The following is a 22,998-nucleotide window of genomic DNA, read 5'->3' on the forward strand; positions in this document are numbered from 1 at the left end:
GTATCTAGAAATTCCACATCATAATCAAGGGACTTTATGGATGAGTTTGTGGAATTTGTACTCTACGAACGCCTTGAATTAGATGCTGTCTAATCCACTGCTAGTGAAAAATGCTTCCCCACCTTTGAGAGTAGCCGTTAACATTTTGGGATTGCGTAGTGGGGTGAGTATGTGGAAGAGGAGATGTCGAACCAGAAGAGTGAGGAGAGCCAGACCAGTTCATAATGAGACAAGCTTTAAAGACTTTGTGTTTTATGGCCTGAGGGACACCTCGAGGGAGGTGAACTATTGGTCAGTTCATGCAGAAAATTACTTATTGGCCTGTTGCTAGGTACTGAAGATTCTTGCTCTTGAGTTTGAGCAGTTTCTAATCCAACTAATTATGTTAGCACCCACTCCTCATTTTTCTTTCCGGTTCATAAGTACTTTTGATCATGAGAGACCTTGCTGACTCCAGATAGGTTTCCTGGCGCTGTTATCGGAGCATTCCTGTCAAAGTCTTCTCACAAGCCCTTGCTGTCTCTCTGCAAGTGCTACTGGCAACTACTAAGAAGCCTCTTTTTAATAATGTATTCCTGATTATTCTCCACAGTTCTGCGGGTTTACTGGCTGCCGTTTGTGGAAGCCACCTTTTCATGCCTCAAAAGTTAGATTTGCAGTCCTTAGCTGATCGCTCAGAGGTGACTGATTGTCAGTGAGGTTTACCCTCTGAGTGGTAGGCTGTTGGTTCCTAGGCGTGGGAGCCATGAAAAGATGGAGTTCCCGGAAGCCCTCATGGTATCTACCCAGCTTTACCTTTTCCAGTGTTTTAGGAAAGTAAATTCCTTTCCTAAAGGAGAGAAACAAGAAACAAGATCCCCGCATTAGGCAATATCCCACTGGTTCTTGTCCTTGCTCAGAATCCAGTGTATTCCCCCCATTTATCTACGTCGGCAGCCCACGCCGTCTGTCATTCCTGCAGGTCCAGCTGCAGGTGGTTAGCTTGGCGTCGTAACCCTTCCAGCTTTTACCAAACTGCTCCCTGTGCAGCGACCACTGTGTACTTAGGTAATTTTTTTGCCTTGTTACAGTTCCTTTTGCTATTATGTGGTTTGATTGATCTTTTAAGAGTTTTCCAACTTTAAGAAGCCAGTAGTTGAATACCCCCATGCTGTGGTTTATATCTATACTGACAACTCTTTGTTGCTATGGGTACTACAGATTCTCTTGAGTTGAAAATCTTATATAATAAATGCAGTCTATTTAGCAGTTATTCTGTGGAGTAATAATATTATACCATGGGGTATGTCCTTTTGGTACTAAGGAGGTATAGGTGTAGAAACTTACTAATGATCATGTTTGATGATTTTCACAATTTTAACTGTTATTTCCTGCTCCTTGTCCCATGTTTGAGGAGAGTTGGGTCCCAGGCTTTGGACAAACTGCTAATTTTGTTTGAAGTTTGAGTTATTTTTCATGGGAAGAGGAAGTGATAGGAAATGACCATAATTTTGACATGTGACGAGTATTACAAAAGAATTTGAGAAGACTCGTAGATTACACCGTTAACTGCCTGATTTAGCAGTCAAATTCAGATTCCCAGATAATGGCCTTTCACAAAGCAACAAAGTACATGGCAGTTTGCACTATGTGTTTTGGTTTAAGCCTGTGTTCAGTATATTTAAGCCTGAAGACCACTCTTGCTAATAGCTCTCATAGAGCTCTTCTCTACTCTCCAAAATATTTTGAAAATGTCTGGTGTATGCATAGAAAGGAAATAAAAATGTAGATACACTCTAAAACTAGAAAAAATCTTTCCTTGCTACAACATTTTTTTTCTTCCAATTATATATTTATGAACAGTGCTCATGGACTATTATTGCCACGGTGCAAGTAATGATTTCTGTGTATGTCTTACCACCCTGCCACGGGTATGAGCTTTCATTTTAGATGTGGCTACGTCATAGCAGTGTGGTGTGTCTTCTCCCACCCCACCCCACCCCAGTTAAATAATATGTATTTAAAAGTATTTGTGTAGTTTACTTATTTATATATCATTCAACACTTCCAGATGTGCATCCCTCAGTAATCAGTTGTACAGTATAATTGTAAGTCAAATTTTGACACAAAAAAATATTTTAAAACAACTCTATTCAAAGGGGAAAGATAAAAATATTGATACCTGTCTAGCATTATTCATAAAAGGATGCGTATTCATCCTTTGGGGAAACTACTACTGTTAGTCTCAAAATATTTAAGCTCTTTTGCTCAAACCAATCACTGATCTGTGGTCAGAGCAGCAGCTAATGAGTCTCTGGTACCACTAGCATAGCTCAGGAGATGGCTCTGAACTGATACTTTAGAGTGATGCCAAGAGAGAAAAAATGTGGCTGTGTCCCTGGATCTGTTGATTGGCTTTGTTAGAACAATTTCTCTTTAATTAAGAGTCCTGAAACTAATTTTTTTTTAAAATAGTTTATTGTCAAGTTGGTTTCCATATAACTGAAACTAAATTATCTAAAAGGAGCAAACAGCTCTGCTGCTTGTACTGCTTTTGGGAAACAGTATTAACCATACAAAGTGACCGATCTGTGGGACTGGAGTAAAGGTTTTATCCTGTGTTAACTGTAGTAATGCACACTGTGGACGTGAAGATGTAGAGAACATCTTCACATGGATAAGTTAATTTTATTGTACGTGCTTTTTCTAAACACTTAAATCTCTTTGCCTACCACGTTCAATAGAAGAAACGTCTTAAGTAATACGTTGATGATTAGATAGACCCTAAAACTACTGAGCAAAACATAGAATGTAGTTAGCCATCTGTGTTCATGGTGTGTTAAACTCTGAGTTAGCCTGATTGGTGCTGTACCACTCACTGTCCAAAGAAAATGCTCTTTAGTAGTCCTGCCTTAGAGCCGGATTTATTTTGCTTTTGTATATTAAATATAAAACCATCTCAAATGTGGCCTTGTGTAGTTTATGGTTAATGGCTGAGTCTGCGTGTTAATTCAGTTTCAGCAGCTGCCTGGCTGCCAGGACCCTACATTGTCTCTCTGTCCCCTCTACCCCATTGGTTTGAGGGGTATCCTACAGGTTAGATAGAGGAGATATTTTTCCAACAATGTGAAATTACAGTCTTGAGTAGGGCCCCATTCCATGTCTGTTATGGAATAATTGATGTTTTCCCTTAATACTTAGTATTAAAGTAGTTAAGCATTTTAAACATGGAAGACTTAACTGGCACTTGCAGTAAAAATGAGAGAAGCATGCACTTGGAAAACTCAGTTGATTATTAAAGGATTTGATTAACCCATGCCAGTCTTTTTCTTCTTACGTGTTCATGAATAAGTTATATATTCATGTTGAGAAAAAGCAGTATAAGATTTGGTAGTATCAATTTCAGTAATTTCCTCAGGTTTAATAGAGTATTGTGATTTTTAAATTGCTTTTGGTTGTGATACTGAAATCGTGAGGAAGGTCAACCTATTATTGCAGCCTGTACTTATTTGAAAAAAATTTTTTCTGGCTATAACTTTTGGCATTTATTATCTTAGATAAGAAACCCCCAGTTTAAACATTCACATACTGGGAGGATATATGTGGTTTTCCCATCTTCCTAAGTATTATAAAATCTTAAGTTCTGAAATCAGTGTACACATAAAAGTATTAGAATACTGATTTTATATTCTGGAACATACTGGCTCTCTGGTCCTAAGTTCCCAAATAGCACTAGTAATTGAAGTATTCCCCAGTGAAATTAAAGCAGCATGAGAAGTATCAAAAGAAAACTTTTGGCAATTAGATGATTATTCGAAAGCACAGTTTTGATGTGAAATTCACTTTGTCTTGTGTGGAGGTGCCTGTGACTCTTGGTTCACGTTTGTGATCACCAGCAGCCAAGGCACTATTGCACGTAAGACTGAAGCCACCACGGTCTGTGAAAACATCCTCGTCTGCAGAGCAAACAACTGTTCAACATTACATTTAAAGACAAAAAGACATAATCAATAGCATAAGGTGAAGTGAGGGAGAGAGTTGGAGACTCTTAATCTGTAGATAAGTGCTTTTTAACATAAATGTGAAAGAGGGATTTAATTCATTCCGTGTAGCTCCTAGGGTAAAAAAATGAGTGGTCTAAAAACAGAGCAGCTGTTTGAACCAGGGCGTTCCTCATATCTGAAAATGTTCCAGCAAATGCTGGATAAACACCTGTTGGGGATGATCCAGTATTAGGAGGGAGGTGACCAGACGATTCATACGAAGGAGGAAAAGCCATGGGAGGAAATGTGGGAGGAATAGAGGGTGAAAGTCATTTGATTTTAGCTTGTACTCATACCCATTTATTACTATGTCATATTCCACCTGGTAGTTATAAATCGTAAAATGAGGTCAAAGTGTAATAAATAATAAAAACAGGCAGTCAAACATTTTTCCATATGCTCATTTCAGCATTATTTCCAGGCAAAATATGTATCCGAGAAGACGGTACATTTCAAAAATTGTCTAGTAATTAATTCAGTCTTCTACAAGAGAGACACAACTGAAGTTTGTCAATAAAAGCTTTAGGAATATCTGCACATACACATTTACATTCAAGTTGATAACACTAGTAAGTTTTGTTTCAATACAAATTATGTTAAATAACTCTTAAATTTCAGACATGGTCATATATATGTTATTTGAAGTTCTTTTTTATCTAGATACGGATCTTGATAATGAATCTCTTGATGATAGATGTGCAGCTAGTTTGTCCCGAAACTCATGAAGATAATTATATTGCTGGAAAAAGTAAAGATATATTGAAATACATTGTAGAAAACTAGTTAGCAGAGTAGTACAATCCTAGTAGGAATCAGGAACCAAAAAATAATTGCTATAAACAATTCTACATCATTTTGGGTAAGGAAGCGTTTGCATTATGGAGAAGTTTTACCTTTTGATAAAGCCGCATATAGTGTGAAAAAACTTGCTTTAAAAATCTCTAAAAATCTGAAGGCACCATGTGATACATATGAATGTATTATAAATCTGTAAAATCCTTTCTCCCTTTACTGCAGGAGCTAATTAAAAGTAGTACACGAAAGCATTCTTTTTGCTAACGTATTTTCCTCTGGGGGTTAAGTAGGGAGGAGAGGGTACTTTCTGTAATAAGTAATAGTGGTATATTCAAGAAAATAAATTTCTTCATTTATAGAAGACCTGGACTCTGCTGCTTGTGATGATATAATCCATTTGGAATAGTGTTCATAGTAGTCAGTATTTAAAAAAACAAACTCTAATCTTAACATATAAGCAAAATTTAAAAAGCTTTAAATCATTTATTTGGCGTTTTAATAGTTTCCCAGAGGATATTCTCATTCTGCCAATAATCTCATTTCTTACCATTATTGGGAAGTTGGAATTGCATACTGCTAAGCACATCAGCACAGATATGGGGACGCCTGTTTGCCCCAGAGTGCTGGGTGATCAGCTGGACAGCCCATAGCATGGGGGCATAATTCTCTCCAAGGTTAAAGATGTAAAACACACATACGCATATGTGTGATCATTTTGTTTAGTTTGAGAGACTTGAGAACATCTTGAATTTGAAGGATCATTTGATTTTAACAGATAAGAAGGTGAATTCTCTGTTTTCAGAACCTGTACGGTGAAGTGGATCCTGTATGGATTATTTTGAACAAACTTCTTTAAGCCCTGAGAATCATGCTGCTTGGTGAATCTGTCAGTTACTATAACAGTTCACATTCATGATAGTTGGGTTGATCCCTGGCCTGAAGAAGATGGACTCAAGGCCAGTAAGCCACTACAGGCCAGGACTCTTTACTAGTGCCTGATCCTCCGGTTTAGTCCATTAATGCTGACCCAGAGTATTTCGGAAAGGAAGGCAAATTAGCTTTACAAATCTAGAAATAAAGTGAAATCTGCAGAATCCTTCAGGAACTAATATATAATAATATCCTTTGGGCATTGCTACTGCAGAGATTTTGTAGGTGTTAAGGAGAAAGTATATGTGGAAGATGTCACTCTAGTTGTCCACAGCAAAGGATAATTAGCGTTGCTTTGCATTTTTTGGTATTCTAGTCATTCATCTATTTTTTTTAAAAAAATTTTAAATGTGTTTATTTTTGAGAGAGACAGAGCACAACAGGGGAGGGCAGAGAGAGAGGGAGATAGAATCCAAAGCACAGAGCCCGATGCGGGGCTCGAACCCACAAACCATGAGATTGTGACCTGAATCCAAGTCAGATGCCTAACTGACTGAGCCACCCAGGCACCCCTCATCTATCTTTATTAAACATTTTGGTGAGAGAATCTTCACTAGATCTTTTAAGCTAAGAAAGGACCAAATTTATGGTAATCACCTTTCCAGATGAGAGGATTCATTCTGAGAACTAAATGGGTAAAAACTGAACAGTAGTAGATCCTGCAAGAGTAAATTGGAAAGTTCAGAGTTTTCATTATTTCATTATTTGAAATACTGTGAACTTTTCCAGACATCCCAGATTATATTTAAACATAAATTTTGAACAGGTGATATATGAATACTAGAATGCTTTGGGTTTCCGGTGCCCTTTTGATGCTATAGGACACTGTAACTGCCTCTAAACCACAACCACACAGAACGATCAGCCTCCTTACCTTTATGGTCTGTATTGCTCCAGATCCTCTTAGGTCTCTCAGGCTGTCTATGGCTTGCTGTGGTGAAACTCTGTCGGACAGGTACAGTAGGAGACAAGCGGCTACTAACAGAGCATGTGAGGGAAACAGTGTATTATTAATGATTGGGTAGAGCATTGTATATTCAGTTAGACTTCTGCTGGTGCAGAAGATGGGAATTTGGTGTAATTGTTCAAAATGAATTAAATGACTGAGGTCTTTCAGTACATGTTTTTGTTTTTGACAGTTAAATTATGATTTCAAATGACTGCGGCTGAATTGAAACTAAACACTGGCTTCGTTCTTTTTAATAGCTTTGTTGAATTATATTTCATCTACCCTATGATTCATTTAAAGGGTATGATTCAGTGGATTTTAGTGTATTCACAGATATGTGCAATCACCAGCACCATTTTAGAACATTTTCATCCCCTCATAGAAACCCTGTCCCCCGTTGTCATCATTTCCCCGGCCCCCATCTCCCCTCCCCTAAGCAGCCACTAATCTACTTTCTGTCTGTGGATTTGCCTCTTCTAACATTTTATATAAATGAAATCATAGTGGCCTTTTGTGACTGGCTTCTTTCCCTTAGTATCATGTGTTCAGGACTCCTATTGTGGCATGGAACTCCTTCATTCCTTTTGAGGGATGAATAATATTCCATTGTATAGATATACATTTTGTTTACCCATGGTCACTTGATGGGGGCATTTAGGTTGGTTCCATTTTTTGGGCTATTATTAATAATGGTGCTATAAATGTTCGTGTACAAATGTTTGTGTAGACATGTTTTCATTTCTTTTGGGCATATACCTTGCAGTGACTTTGCTGGGTAGAGGGTGACTGTGTTTTTAAATGCTTGAGGAAGTACTGCCAGGCTATTTTCCAAAGCAGCTGCACCATTTTACATGGTCTCCAGCAGTATATGAAGGTTCCAGTTCCCAATTCATGTTTTCTATTTTTCAGATAATAGCCATCCTAATGGGTATTAAGTGGTATCTCATTATGGTTTTGATTTGCATTTCCTTGATGACTAATGATGTTAGGCATCTTTTCATGTCCTTAATGGTCATGTGTTTATTTTGTTTGGAGAAATATCTATTCAGATCCTTTGCCCATTCTTTAAATTGGGGTGTCTTTTTATTATTGAGTTGTAAGAATTCTTCCTAGGTAAGTCCCTTATCAGATACATGGTTTGCAAATAATGTTTTCCATTCTCTGGCTTCTCTTTTCATTTTGATAATGTTCTTAGGAGCAAAAAAGCTTTTAATTTTGATACTTTCCTACATTAAAGAATAACTGTTACCCTGGCTTGGCATTTTGTTAACTTTTTTTTTTCTAATACATTTTAAAATTTTACTTTTAAAAAATTTATTTATTTTGAGAGAACGAGAGAAAGCTGGAGAGGAGCAGAGAGAGAGGGAGAGAGAGAATCTCAAGCAGGCTTCACACTGTCAGGGCAGAGCCCACCACAAATTGTGATATCATGACCTGAGCAGAAACCTGAGCTTCACCTCAACCGCCCCTTCTAACACATTTATTAAAAAGGGAGCAGAAATTACATGATGTAATTAACTTTGGCTTCTATACTTATGTTACCCATAGGTATTATGTAGAATTTGCTGTCAGTATTATAACACCTGCATAAGAAAGCAGTAGAAAACAATGCAAGAATGTAGGTGCTAAGACTTGTAGATAATGATTTGCAGAATCCTTCAAAATGATGTTGAAAAGACTTCCCATTCCCACCTAGCTTTCTAGAGAGTAGCAAATTAAGGGCCTTAAATATTTATGTATGAAAGTATGTATGTATTTTTGAGAGAGAGAGAGCATATGGGGGGGCAGAGAAAGAGGGGGGACAGAGGGTCCTAAGTGTGCTCTGTGCTGATAGCAGCAAGCCCGAATTGGGGCTCAAACTCATAAACCGTGAGAGCATGACTTGAGCCAAAGTCAGGTGCTCAACTGACTGAGCCACCCAGGCGCCCCTTTAAATAAATCTTTAGGTCTTAGCAGATTTATATTGTGTTTTGTCTCATTTTAATACAAACTGAGCACACGGCCCGGACACAGGATACTTTTGTCTACTTTGAGGATTTAAAAATTACTGAGTAATGAAAATAAATTTCTTACCAAGACAAGATCTCCCAAGTCCTCCGTAACAGCTGAAATGGAAGCACAATTTGAATATTGTACATTTTCATTTCACCCCACCAATTAGAACTAAAGACTTGCTCCTTGTGCCTTCTATTTCTGAATTTCATAGTGCCTGCTAGTACAGTGCCTGGCACACAGAGGGTAATAAACATTTTTAAATTAATAAGGAGCAAGGTGTGCTTGTTTATTTGTTAGGAGATATTCTCTGAACACCTCTAAGGATCCGTGCAGGCCTTTTAATTGATCTTTTTAAACACCAGTATCCACATCTGAGAAGTGGAACTTCTCAGACTATTTTTACCAACTGCCAGTTTGTTTTCCTCTGTCTAAACAAAACCTTAGTGGTTATGGGACAAGTCCATATGACATGACAACTTATCTAAAAAGAATACAGAGGTGGCATGTTATAGAGATTTAAAGCATGAGTTCTAGAGCCCCACTGTCTGGGGCTGAATGGTGAATCTGTCATTATTACATGAGTGAACATAAGGAAGTTATTTAACCTCTCTGGGTCTCAGCCTTTTCACCTATCAAATGGTGACAGCCTCAGAATCTGTATCATAGTTAGGACTGAAGGACATAACTAACCTCTGTAAAGGGCTTACAGCAGAGCTTGGCACAGAATAAGACGCAAATGAATGTTAATTGCTAATGTCTAGCCTTGTGAAGAAATCAGCAGTCTGTATAACTGGATTTTCCAGAAGAAAATCATGATTAACCTCAAAGCAATAAAACCATTCATTCTAATTACTTTCAAAGATGCTAAAAAAAAAAAAAAAGTATTATGCAATTCCTGACTTTCTTGGAGGGTATACTGAACCTAATTTGGTGCTGATGACTTATCAGGAACATAAATGACTGTGATGTACTAGAGATGAAGCTGTAGAAACATGTTGTGGGATAGGATGTGAGATAGAGGGCCAAACAGTCACTGACTCCTACGTATTAATGAACTTGCTTTCTACTAAGTATCCCAGATATGAGGATCTACCACAGACAGGTGGAGGGAGGTAGAACACTTCAGTTGTTTTCTGCAAGATGAATACTGCTTCATACTCATTGCGACCTTTATGCTTCCTCCTCTGATTCCTGCTCATCCTTCAAATCCAGCTCAAACTGCCTTCTCTGAACTGCCTTTGTGCCCCCACAGAAACCGTCATTGTCACTTGTGCTGCCTTGTACACACCTCGTGTGTCTTACTGCCCTCACATGGTAGTGCTGTTAGCAGGGGCTCCTTGAGGGTGGGGACTGTGCCTCACAGTGTGTGTTTTGTATGCATAGTGTTTGGTGCACGGTGGGTGTTATGGGTTGGATTGTATCCCCGTAAAGCTATGTTGAAGTCCTAACCCCTGGTACTGTGAATGTCGCTTTATCTGGAAATAGGGTGTCTGCAGATGTAATCAAATTAAGTTGAGGTCGTTGGGCCCTAATCCAATATGATTGGTGTACTTATAGGAGGAAGTATCCCGAGAAGACACAGAAATGCAGAATCATGTGACAGCAGAGGTTGAGGTTGGAGTAATATGGCTGTGAGCCCACGGACACTGAGGAGTGACAGCCACCACTAGGAAGAGGCAAGGAAGGATCCTATCAGAGTCTCAGAGGGAATATGGTCCTGTTGACACCTTGATTTTGGATTTCTAGCTTCAGAACTGGGAGACAATAAGTTCTATTCTAAGCTACCTGGTTTGTAGTTTTGTTCTTAAAGAGAAATAGCACAATACAGTAGGCAAGCAGTATCCTGATTTTATAAAGCAACAGAAATGCACAGGGAGAATCGGTGAGACAGCACTGGCAGGCCACAAGATAGTGGAAAAAAATTTACCAGATCCAATTTCTGAGGCTCTGAGGGATAAACTCTAGAGCCATCTAGCAATGTGGGCACTCAAAGATAGCAGAATGGATAGAAAATTGTCTTTATCCAAACATGAGTCACTGTAGGACACCTTTGAAAGCTCTAGGACAATGAAAATTTCCAGTCATCAGATGCTTTATTATATGGGAACCAGAAGCATTCAACATATGCACGGGCTGCCCAACCATCTTTCCATCCTGTTTGTATTCTGTTCAAACATCAGACAGCATTTGGTGTGCTAGAACTTGCTCGAGTAGTATTTGTTAAATTTCACTATCTGAGCTAGTTTGACCTCTGGAAACTTTTCAGTAGAGGCTGCTTCCAAGGATTTATTTAAAAAAACAAAAAAATCTCAGGACTGATTTGAAAAATGGGTCTAGGAGCGCCTGGGTGGTTCAGTTGGTTAAGCGTCTAACTTCAGCTCAGGTCATGATCTCACTGTTCGTGAGTTTTAGCCTCATGTTGGGCTCTGTGGTCACAACTCAGCACAGAAGAGCCTGCATCTGAAGAACTTGCTTCAGATTCTGTGTCTCCCTCTCTCTCTGCCCCTCCCCCACTCGCACTCTAAAAGAAACATTAAAAAACTGAAAAAATAAAGAAAAATGGATCCCCAAACTGGAAAAACATTTTTCATCAGCTACATCTTCTAATGCTGTTTTACTTAGACTTGGCAGAAAATTTAGCAGAGACAACTGTAGTCTAAAATTTTGCTTTTATTTATTTATTTTTTAAATGTTTTTTATTTATTTCTAGGAGAGAGAGAGAGAGACAGCTTGAGCAGGGGAGGGTCAGAGAGAGAGGGAGTCACAGACTGAAACAGGCTCCAGGCTCTGAGCTGGCAGTCAGCACAGAGCCCGACGAGGGGCTCGAACCCAAGAACCGCGAGATCATGACCTAAGCGAAAGTCGGACGCTTAACCGACTAAGCCACCCAGGCGCCCCTAAAATTTTGCTTTTATAATTGTAAAGCAATTAGTAGTTGCTTACAATTATAGATTATGCTTCTCTCTAGAGAAAGATTGGAAACTGTAGAATGTGGGATGGTTTCTAGTTCTTTCTATTCCTTACTCTCCTGGCTATATTTCTCTGTATATTAGAGTTTAGTTCAGCCGTATATGGTGTGTCCCCAAAGACCCTTGTACTAGCTGGGTTGCCTTCAAATGGAAACAGTTGGCATGAGGCCCCGGAGCTCTAGGTCGAAGGAGAGAAGATGGCTGGGCTTGTCCCTTTCCCTTGCAGCCCTGAGCCCGGCGCCCTGGTTATTCCGTATAGTCTGCATACTTTCTAACTCAAAGCAATGACTTTAGGGCTTTTGAGGTATCAAACTATTTAATACTTTATCTTGTTCCAGAAACCATTAAGCAGTTTATTAGGATACAGAAAGTACAAGAAGCACAGAGAAGGACTAGTTTGCTCCCTGTGGCCGGCCCTCCTGTGCTGTGCATCTCACTGCCAGCAGGGCCGTAGTTCTTATCCATAGCACCACTTCTAATCTTTGTACTGCTTCTGTCAGTTGCTGACCGTCACTCCCTTTATCCTTTCCTTTCTCCATGCTACTTTTTTCTCTCCTCCTTTTTTTTTTTTTTAAGTCTCTTAGTCCATTTTATTTTGTTTTAAACTTCTATACCAGCAGCTTTACATAGCTGGTGGCAAATTCATATCATCAAATGTAATTTTCCAGTCATATTTTTAAGACTACTCATTGCTTATGAATGATTTCATTGCTAATTAAAGAAATTGTTTTTAATATTTATTTAGTTTTGAGAGAGAGAGACATAGCACGAGCAACGGAGGGGCAGAGAGATAGGGAGATCCAGAATCTGAAGCAGGCACATATCTGAGTGCTTTTCTCTGTAGCAGACATTGTACTAGAACTTTTCACATCTTTTCTCTTTTTTTTTTCCTTGAAGTTTATTTATTTATTTTGAGGGGGGTGGAGAGAGAGGGAGAGAGAGAATCTCAAGAAGGCTTCCAGCTGACAGCGTGGAGCCTGATGCAGCCTGATGCAGCCTGACGCAGGGCTCGATCTCACCTCACGGCCGTGAGGTTCTGACCTGAGCTGAAACCAAGGGTCAGGTGCTTAATCAGCTGAGGCACCCAGGTGCCCTGCTGCTTTATCTCCTTTTAATCCTTGCACCAAACTATAAGGTAAGTAATAAGCGAGTAAGGATGCAATAATTAGAAAAATCATTCTGACCGGGACATTACTCATGTAATGTACAGAGAAAATAAAAACGTACTGTATTAAGGTTTTCCGGTTATTTTTAAGGCAGCCTGCAAGCTCCTCCATTATTTCACAGCAGCTGGCTATGTTAGGAGTCCCTCCATCTGGGATTGGATGATGATGAGTGATAATTCCATGCTGATGGTAGAGGTCCAAAAGGTTTGGGACTCTGTATTTTGACAGTTCCCCTCTGGTGCAGAAAACAAATATGTCTTGTATACCATAGCTCTTTAGTTCTTCTGCCAATAGACCAAGAGACGGATACACATGTACAAAGTATTACAAATTTAAATAGTCAAGAAAGAGAATGTGGTGTTAAATTTCTTAAGCCAAACGAACAGATGATAATCTATAAATTTGAAATACTTATTGATAATCTAAAACAATATCGCTCTGTCTTCAAAGTAGGGTAAAAATCAAGTCACTGAGCACAAAATAGGAATTAGAAATGCCTGAACCAAAAGGTAGTAAAATTAAACCTGAATTTTAAGATGAGTCAATTACACTGCTGTTCTTGGAAAAAGATATTTTCGGTACTGCTTTAAAATAAATTTTAAAACATCTAATATTTCAAAATAAACTCTTGTGAAGAACTGACAGCACATTTCCCCCCCCCCTTTTTTTTTTCTCACAAAATCCATGTTTCTTACTTTCATCACTCTGCTGTTTTGTTTTACCCTAAGCCTTGTAGGTAAAACTCCAGCCCGCCTGTGGTACCTGAGCTCCTGTTCTCCTTTATGTTTGTATTGTGCCACGTTATCATGCATCTAATTTTATGGACTAGGTTTCCAGGAAATATTATGCAACTTAGCTAATTTTCACTATAATGAATATGAACCAAGCAATAGTACTATAGGCCATTCTATACACTGGGTCGTCCTTATGGCAATACTCATTATAGATCATTAGGTTCAAAATGAATAACTAATTCTTGCGGATCTCAAATCAGGGCCAAATGGCCTCCCAAATCCAGGGCCATTTAACTAAGTACAAAGTGCCTTTTATCATGAACCTCCAGATTTATACTTGAAATGTGGCTCATGCAAATTGAGACATAAGTGTAAAATATAGATCTGATTTCAGAGATTAAGTACAAAAACCCCATATCTCAATAATTTGTTTTATACTTAGAGTCATTGAAATGATACTATTTAGGCTACGCTAGGTTAAATAAAATACATTATCAAATTAATTTCACCTGTGTTTACTTTTTTACTGTGACAACTAGAAAATATAAAGTTACATATATGGCTTCTATTTGTGGCTTCCATTTCCATTGGACAGTGCCGCTTTGGATAATACTGTTATTTTTTTTATACTTCTAAAAGGATTAACTCCGTAGTTAGCACGCTTCACCATTTTCAAGAGTAGGTAATTTTCTTTTTTTTTTTTTTAATGTTTTATTTATTTTTGAGAGAGAGATAGAGACAGCATGAGCAGGGGAGGGCCAGAGAGAGAGGGAGACACAGAATCCAAAAACAGGCTCTAGGCTCTGAGCTAGCTGTCAGCGCAGAGCCTGACTTGGGGCTCGAACCCATGAACCATGAGATCATGACCCAAGCCAAAGTCAGACATTCAACCGACTGAGCCACCTAGGCTCCCAAGAGTAGGTAATTTTCTATCTGCCTCTCATACACGTAATTTCTATTATACAGTGGTTTTCAAACTTTCCCAGAAAGGGCTCTGAGGAGGACCCACAGGATCTGGTGCAGGGAGATGTGGGTCTCTCCCATCAGATTGCCATCTCTTACACATTGGATTGTACTCAAGATCTCACTGGAAGACAAAAGGTTTGGTAAACTATTGGAAACCCCAAATTCCAAAATATTGGCAGTGAATAGGGCTTTCCAAAATGTGCAAGACTGGTTCTTGAACTAGTGGTCTTCGTTATTGTTTGCGTATGACTTACGTGGTCTCCAGATGAAAACTTCCTACCATAGCAGGTACCTCTAAATCAGAGCATCTTTACAAATAACTGCAAGAGTCAACTAATCTATAGCTCCAAGTCTTTTTTGGCAGGTAAGGAATAAATGAGAGAAGGTACATTAATAAATTGATACTCCAAAAAAACTAGGTAAAAAATGTACGATTAAAAATATGTATCGTGGTTAACGATAGAATACTACATGTCAATGAGAAAGAATGAAATCTGGCCATGTGTAGCAACATGGATGGACCTTGAGGGTGTTATGCTGAGTGAAATAAGTCAGACAGAGAAGGACAAATATCATATGTTTGCATGTATAGGAGGATTAGGAGGAACTTAACGGAGGACCATGGGGGAGAAGAAGGGGGGAAATGGTGGGGGAGAGGGAGAGAGACAAACCATGAGAGACTCTTGAATGATGAGAACAAACTGAGGACTGATGGGTGTGGGGGGAAGGGGGGAGATGGGCATGGAGGAGGGCACTTGTGGGGATGAGCACTGGGCGTTATATGGAAACCTACTTGACGATAAACTATTTGTAAAAAATAAAATAAGCAGCAAAAAATAAATAAAATAAAAATATGTATAGTGGTCAGAATCAAGATATATATTTATGTTATGTACTTATATATATCATTTATACATTATATTTATATCTATATTTATTTCATTGTATTATAAGGACATAGGTAGGACTATTAGCCTTGAGATTTTCCAGGGCAACCATGATAAAATGTTTTGAAAATCCAAGTTTTTAGTATCATGTAATAAGTAAATTCCAAATTGGGGTGGACTGAGTGTATTTGTGGGCTTATTAGATTTGAAGCTATATTGGTATGAACATCCTTGGGCCTGTGAAGATTGGCCCTACTCCATCTTTCTTACCTAGATGCTGGCTCTCTAAATTTTCTAATCAGGATGGACATTTTCACTACTACCTCTGGGTTCCCAGCTCCATCTTAATTTCTGCTATCACATCAATCAAGTCCACACAGGATAGTATATTCAAAGATCTTGGCAGTGAAACATCAGTTTTCTATTTACATACTTTCCTCCCTCCAGTGTGTACATTTTAAATTCAAGGGCAATTTCTCTGTGTAACTACAACAATCGGTGAAAAGCAATGCTGTTTAGTAAATTAGTTCTCTGTGTCCTTCGCAAATACCTCTTCTCATGTTAGAGTAAGTCTATAGTTTAAAACTATGAAATATCAGGGTGCCTGGGTGGCTCAGTCGGTTGAGCATCCAACTTCGGCTCAGGTCATGATCTCGGGGTTCGTGGGTTTGAGCCCTGCGTCAGGCTCTGTGCTGACAGCCAGCTCAGAGCCTGGAGCCTGCTTCAGATTCTGTGTCTCCCTCTCTCTCTGACCCTCCCCTGCTTATGCTATCTCTCTCTCTCTCAGAAATGAATAAAAACATTTAAAAAAATTGTTTTAATTATGAAATACCAAACATTTATTTGGTATACTGAACAGAGACTAACGTTCTTTTTTACAGATTATTTTCAGAGTTATTCAGAAAAAAACTATTAATACGGTTGTTTCATGTTATACCTACCTGTATCTTTTTGGATATTTCTTCTAACATTTTTAAATTTACAACCTATAAGCAGTAATAAGGCAAGTAAAAACGTCAGTTTTCAGTCATATATAAGAAATATATTTAAACACAAACACAGCTACTTTAGAAAGTCATATCATATGATCATTTGTATGTTTCAATTTCATTTGGAATGTGGATTTCAATTTCTTATATTCTTAGGAATATAATTGCAGGGATTCAGAGATCCCAGCTGAAGGGACTCCTAATCCAAAGATTCTCTGCTCTGTGTCCTTTCTGTAACAAGTACCTGCTCGTTGCCCTCAGCCTTGTAACCTGTACCCCAGTGTTTACATTTTATTCAGGTAGGTAAGCCAGAAATATAGAACTGTGAATGTGGTTCTAGAAGGGCTGAAGAGTGATCTGTGTTCCTTTACAGCCCACAGGAGAGCTTCCAGAAGTGACTTCCCCAGGCTTCTGGTCTATGATGTTCTCGTACTGCTCAGTACAGAGTATGATGTGTCAGCTGACAAATATTATCTGAAGTATCTCAATAGGAAGCTGACTATAGTGTTACCTACCTGGAAGAGCACATAAGCCAAGAAACTGAGAACAATTCACTTGTGACAGGGGTAGCCTGAAAAGAATAAAACTTTAAGTTTAATTCTGTTTTTAAAAAGTTGTAAATGGAAATTCAGTTTCACTAATGTGTGCTTGGCACTGAACAAGGGTGTTTTAAGATTTTACAGTAGTCATAAAACAAAAATGCAAAAATGCAAATATCAATGCATTGTTCACAAAAAGGCCCAGAGAGGCTGGAAGTTTTCAAACAGGGGCTTATCATTTGCTTTGTCACAATTTAAGTCTTAAAAGTGGCAAGGTAACTTAAACTTACCTTAAAGATAATAATGCCTAGATTGCCTACAGGTAGTATAAAGCATACTTAAGTTATCCTGTGGTATGTTATCTGAGATATTTTTTATTAGTAACCTTGGGGAATAAGCTAGGAAATGACCTTCTGACGATTTCACCCCCAGCATTCATTCTATGTTACTATTTTAAGATTTCTTTATAGTCATTCTCTTAAAAAAATATTTTTAAAGTTTATTGATTTATTTTTAGAGAGAGAGAGAACAAGCAGGGAAGGGGCAGAGAGAGAGGTAGAGAGAGAGAATCCCAAACAGACTCTGTGCTGACAGTGTAGACGTGGGACTCGAATCCATGAACCGTGAGATAATAACCTGAGCCCAAATCAAAAGTCAGATGCTTAACTGACTGAGCCACTCAGGCACCCCATGTTGCAGTAGGCTTTGGTTAAAATAAAATAATTTTAAGAAATCATATTTCCCGGTTTACGGTACTCAGGGACAAAACAGGTAGAGGTTAATCTTGTCTACAGGACAGAAGAGGAGTTTAGAGGCAAACAGAGGTCATCATATAAATACATGTGATTTTGAAAATTAGATGAGGTTTTGAGTTTGAAAAGGGATTAAAAGGGGAAATGAAAGATCATTGCTATTTGATGGTGGAATAAAAGGAACTTTAGGGATAACACCCTCTTTTTCTTTTCCTATAGTTGGGAATGGTGTTTTCTTTTTTAAAATTTTTTAGAAATGTTTAAAAAAATTTTAAATCCAAGTTAGTTAACATATAGTGCAATAATGATTTCAGGAGTAGAATTTAGTGATTCATCACTTGCATATAACACCCAGTGCTCATTCCAACAAGTGCCCTCTTTAATGCTTCGTCACCCATTTAGCCCACCACCCCATCTGACACCCCACTAGCAACCCTCAGTTTGTTCTCTGTATTTTAAGAATCTCTTATGGTTTGTCTCCCTCTCTGTTTTTATCTTATTTTTGCCTTCCCTTCCCCTATGTTTATCTGTTTTGTTTCTTAAATTTGTCTTTCCCTGACTCACTTATTTCACTTAGCATAATACACTCTAGGTCCATCCATGTTGCTGCAAATGGCAAGATTTCATTCTTTTTTTATGTTTATTTATTTGAGAGAGACAGAGGCAGAACAAGTGGGGAGGGGCAGAGAGAGAAAGAGAGAATCCCAAGCAGTCTCCTCGCTGCCAGCACAGAGTCTGAGGTGGGGCTCAAACTCATGAAACTGTGAGATCATGATTTGAGCCAAAACCGAGTTAACTGCTTGACCGACTAAGCTACTCAGGTGCCCCAAGATTTCATTCTTTTCATTGCCGAGTAATATTCCATTATAGATACATATCCCACATCTTCTTTGTCCATTCATCAGTTGATGAACATTTAGGCTCTTTACATACATTGGCTATTGTTGAGAGTGCTACTATAAACATTGGGATGCATGTGCCCCTTTGAATCAGCACTCCTGTGTGCTGTGGATAAACACCTAGTAGTGCAATTGCTGGGTCATAGGTAGGTTTTTTTTTTTTTTTAATTTTTGAGGAAAACCAAACTTTTTCAGAGTGGGAATGGTGTTTCCTTAAAGAGAGAGATTATTACATTTACAGGAATGAGAAAAAAACATTGTTGTAGAGAATCTGGTGTAACCATAAATCACTGCCAAGATTTGGAAGTCAATTCTGGATAGAAACATTTGTTTTTGCTCATGTATCTATGGTAATGTGGCTTTTATTTTAAGCAGGTTCTGCTAGTAGATGCAATTACTGTGGCAAGGAGTTCTAGGATTTGACTAAATGATAAACAATTAAATATCTCGTCCTATGTTTGGTATACTATTCTTTTGTCCTAAAAGAATAAGTAAGTTTTGGTACCAAATGGGAGATACTCTGATCTATCTCAACTCCTTACTTGTTTCTACTATAGTTTTCTGAATGCATAAAGAACAACTTCCCCCCTAAGCCCCTCAAAAAGGAAAGCCTTATTCTTTCATAGATGGTAAATAAAACACAGAGTTAGAGAATCCCTTAAAGTTTATAAAGCTGTTAACCAGCTTTTTTTTTTTTAATGGTTTTTTAAAAATTTATTTCTAGGAGAGAGAGAGAGAGACAGCGTGAGCAGGGGAGGGTCAGAGAGAGAGGGAGACACAGAATCTGAAGCAGGCTCCAGGCTCTGGGCTGGCAGTCAGCACAGAGCCCGACGTGGGGCTCGAACCCACGAACTGCGAGATCATGACCTAAGCAAGAGTCGGACGCTTAACCGACCAAGGCACCCAGGTGCCCCGAGAATCCCTTAAAGTTTAGAAATATACATCAGCAGAAGAGAATCACTAAATCTTTTCTTTTTTTAAAAAGTTTATTTATTTTGAGAGAGCGCACGTGCACATGAGTCAGCGGGGAAGGGCAGAGAGAGAGAGAGAGAGAGAGAGAGAGAATCCCAAGCAGGCTCCATGCTGTCAGTGCAGAGCCTGATGCAGTGTTTATCTCACCAACTGTGAGACAGTGACCTGAGCTGAAATCAAGAGTCAGACCCTTAAATAACTGAGCCACTCAGGTGCCCCACTAAATATTTTTCATATGTGGACTATATATCTACATGGCTTATGATGTACAGATCAAATAATTTAGCTCATCATTGATCAGAAGTGTTAACATACCATGATATCTGAATTGGAGTCTGTTCATCTTCAATAGGCTCTTCATCTGATGAGTCAAACTCACTTGTTTGCAATGAACTAGGCTTCAAAAGAAATCAGTTATGTTAAATAACTGTAAAGAAAAATATTTACATATAAGCTGACCCTTGCTTAACACGATGAATGCATATTTGCAGTTGATTCAATCTGGACTGTCAGAATGGTCAGCAATAGCAATAGTAAATAAAATCTATAATAAATTATAGCTTTTAGCATCCTATTGATAATTATAGCACTCCGCTAGAAAGACCGTTGGGTTGGTAACAAACCAGGATTCTGGTCTTGGCTCTGCCATTTACCATATAATCTTGAACAAGCAACTTCAGTTTATTCTGGGTCTCATTTTCCCACAACTTTAAAGTGAGGAGATCTATTCATTCATTCACAAACATTTCTCGAACACCTTTATTTGCCAAGCTCTGGAGATGCAAAGATCCATGAAATAAATAGCTTCAGTACAGTTGGAGAGAGAGATACGTGCATAGATTATAGAAGAAAGGTGTAAGTGCTAACATGCAAGCATAAACTATGCACTTTAGGGCAGGGAAGGGAGTGACAGGCAGCTCAGACAAGGAGCTGGACAAAGTTTCAGAGGACATGCATCAGCTGAGTTTTAAAGGATGAGCAGGAGGTTTTAAGGCAGATAGGGAAGAAGTTAAGGCAATAAGGGCAAAAGGGGAAAGAGCTTGTTTTCAGGAACTGTAACATCAGGGCAGAGAAGATGAAGGTAGGGTAGTTCACCTCCTCCATTTCTCAAAAAATAACTAGCCTACTAGTTTGGTTGATGGGGGGTGTACAGGTAGAATAAACCTGCCCTCTACTTTGTGGATCCTTGGACTAGACAGACTGAGATGGATTTTGCGTAATGATCTAAAGAGCTGGAACTCAATCCTGTAGGCCTAATTTCTAAAGGAGGGACAGTTGTTTTACAGAACTAGTAGAAAACACCTTAGTTGGGGCGCCTGGGTGGCTCAGTCAGTTAAGTGTCCGACTTCGGCCCAGGTCATGATCTCATGCTTAGTAAGTTCGAGCCCTGCATCAGGCTCTGTGCTGACAGCTCAGAGCCTGGAGTCTGCTTCGGATTCTGTGTCTCCCCTCTTTCTCTGCCCCTCCCCTGCTAGCACACACACTCTCTCTGTGTGTCAAGAATAAATAACATTAAAAATTAAAAAAAAACCCCACACCTTTCTTCTTACTCCCTAGTTGGAACCAACAGAGAGAACACAGTGGGGAGGCAAATGGAAATCAAGAGGTTAGTTTTACTACTGAGTGTCAAAAGCAGGACGTGGTTTTAAAGCTGTGGTCAAGTGGGCTTGTCAGTTCTTCACTCCAGAATTGGACTCATTCCCCCAGTCCTAGGTAGCTACAGACAACCCAGGGCTTCCGAGCGGCAGAGAGTGCCCTAGAAAGTACTCTCTGTAGTCAGAAAGGAAGAAAGGGTTCAGCTGCTTGAGTTCAGCTCCTCTCAAACTGGGGGATCAGATCCCTCACTCTGTCCCTTCTGGAAGCAAGTGGAGAAAGAGGCCAGGAGTGAAGGACAGCTGATGCCCCTTCCACAGGGACCCATGGGGATTAGCAAGTGTAACCAGCTCTGTCCTTTCTAGCTCTGAAAGCTATATTATTCTATAATGGTCTTGTTTGTTACTACAAGATCACATTACAGAGCCATTTGGGCTACAGATTTGAGTTGCTTTGGATCTCTCTGAATTATTATTATTATTATTAAAACCAACTCAAAGAAGGTTTTAAAATTTTCAATAGGCTGTCAATCCTGGTGCTGGGTGATGTGAATCAAGTGGGGCCTCACCTCCTCGACCCTGTTTTTTCTTTCTCTTTAAAGCAGTTTTGACGATTCCAGATTTTCAGAGAGGAAGATAGAGTGTGGCTCATTCACTCAGGCTTTCCCAGCCAGGCTTACAAATCCTAACGGAGTTGGACGTTTCTGCTCCCCCAGGCCCAGGGATTCTGAACCCCAGAAAAGGATGCAGTGCCAGTTGGCCCCGGGGGATGGCGACCCATCCGCAAACGGGGATGGGCAATCGTCTATGGTGAGGTTTTTCTCGTCCTCGGTGAGGACAGCTCTACCGGGGCAGCCCCGGACATCCCTTGGGGCTGGTATCAGGCAAACTGATACATGGAGACACCTAAGTTCTCCATGCCTCAGTGTCCTCCATAAAACGGGACTCGGGCCTCTGGCAGGGCTGTCCTGAGGCTTAGGAGACTCTGCAGGAGACCGTTCCCAGCCCGTGCACGACAGGTGCACAGCGAACGACCGTCCTCCCCTCGTCCGCCACCGGCCCTGTTCCTTCTCGATCATCGCTCTCTCCAGTCCAGGAAAGCGCCACCTCCCCGACCCAGGGACGGTTACAGCGCGAGTCAGGCCCGTGACCAGCCCTGGATTGTCCCCGGGCCCACGAACTGGCCTCGGGGACCGCTTCTGTCCCTGTGGCTTCGCTTCTCCGAGCCTCGGCCCGACTCACCGGCTTCATCGCTGGCAGCCCCACGTCGTGACCGGCTGCTGCCTCCCTCTAGCAGTACCCGCGTCTCAGCAACAGCTCCGCGCCGAGACCGCCCCTCCGCTCAGCTCATTGGTACATCCTCCCGTGAGGTGGGGCGCGGCGTCTTCTAAGAACCAATCAGATTCTCGCCCTATTTATTCCCCCGCCCCCGAGTACTCTGGCTCGGCCTTTAACTGCTCATTGGTTTCTTGGGGGCTTTTGAAAGAAGCGCGGGAGGCAGGCCCTGTTGAACGTTGATTGGCTGGGAGGGCACCCTCCTCCCGCAAGTGAGGAGGGAGGGGGCGGAGCGCGGGCCCGGAGAAAGCCTCTCAAGGGTTCGCAACACCTTTGGGGATGCTGGAAAACTTTTCTCATGGCAGGATTCCAGAGTGATACCAGGGTAGGGAATTTTGTCTCTTTCCTCTTCCTTTTTTTTTTTTTTAATTTTAAGGGCAGAGTGGGAGTCCTGTCCTGCAGCATCTTATAAAATGACACCACACTTCGTGGACTTTATACTTATGGTCAGAGGGCGAAAAATACAGAATATAAACATACCTTGTATGTTTGATATTTTACGTTCTT

At 39.9% G+C, this 22,998-nt stretch overlaps 1 protein-coding gene across 3 annotated transcripts; it reads right to left on the bottom strand.

The window, feature by feature from the left end:
- Nucleotides 1-4,528: 4,528 nt before the first annotated feature.
- CDKN3 (cyclin dependent kinase inhibitor 3) lies at nucleotides 4,529-22,521 on the bottom strand. 3 transcript variants are annotated; one of them, XM_039240475.1, is made up of 8 exons: nucleotides 22,399-22,521; nucleotides 19,880-19,962; nucleotides 16,918-16,973; nucleotides 16,355-16,399; nucleotides 12,888-13,110; nucleotides 8,770-8,801; nucleotides 6,622-6,722; nucleotides 4,529-4,761 (listed from the first exon to the last, which is right to left on the bottom strand). In XM_039240475.1, exons 1-8 carry the CDS (start codon nucleotides 22,405-22,407, stop codon nucleotides 4,675-4,677), a joined length of 636 nt encoding a protein of 211 aa, XP_039096406.1. In that variant the 5' UTR covers nucleotides 22,408-22,521; the 3' UTR covers nucleotides 4,529-4,674. The 3 variants fall into 3 exon arrangements, with proteins under 3 accessions (XP_039096406.1, XP_039096405.1, XP_039096404.1); XM_039240474.1 differs by having other exon boundaries at nucleotides 6,622-6,725; nucleotides 12,888-13,107; nucleotides 22,399-22,520; XM_039240473.1 differs by having other exon boundaries at nucleotides 6,622-6,725; nucleotides 22,399-22,519.
- Nucleotides 22,522-22,998: the final 477 nt, after the last annotated feature.

The sequence above is a fragment of the Hyaena hyaena genome, unplaced genomic scaffold (assembly GCF_003009895.1).
Source record: "Hyaena hyaena isolate Hyena2069 unplaced genomic scaffold, ASM300989v1 scaffold_175, whole genome shotgun sequence".
In the NCBI taxonomy this organism is placed as follows: Eukaryota; Metazoa; Chordata; class Mammalia; order Carnivora; family Hyaenidae; genus Hyaena; species Hyaena hyaena.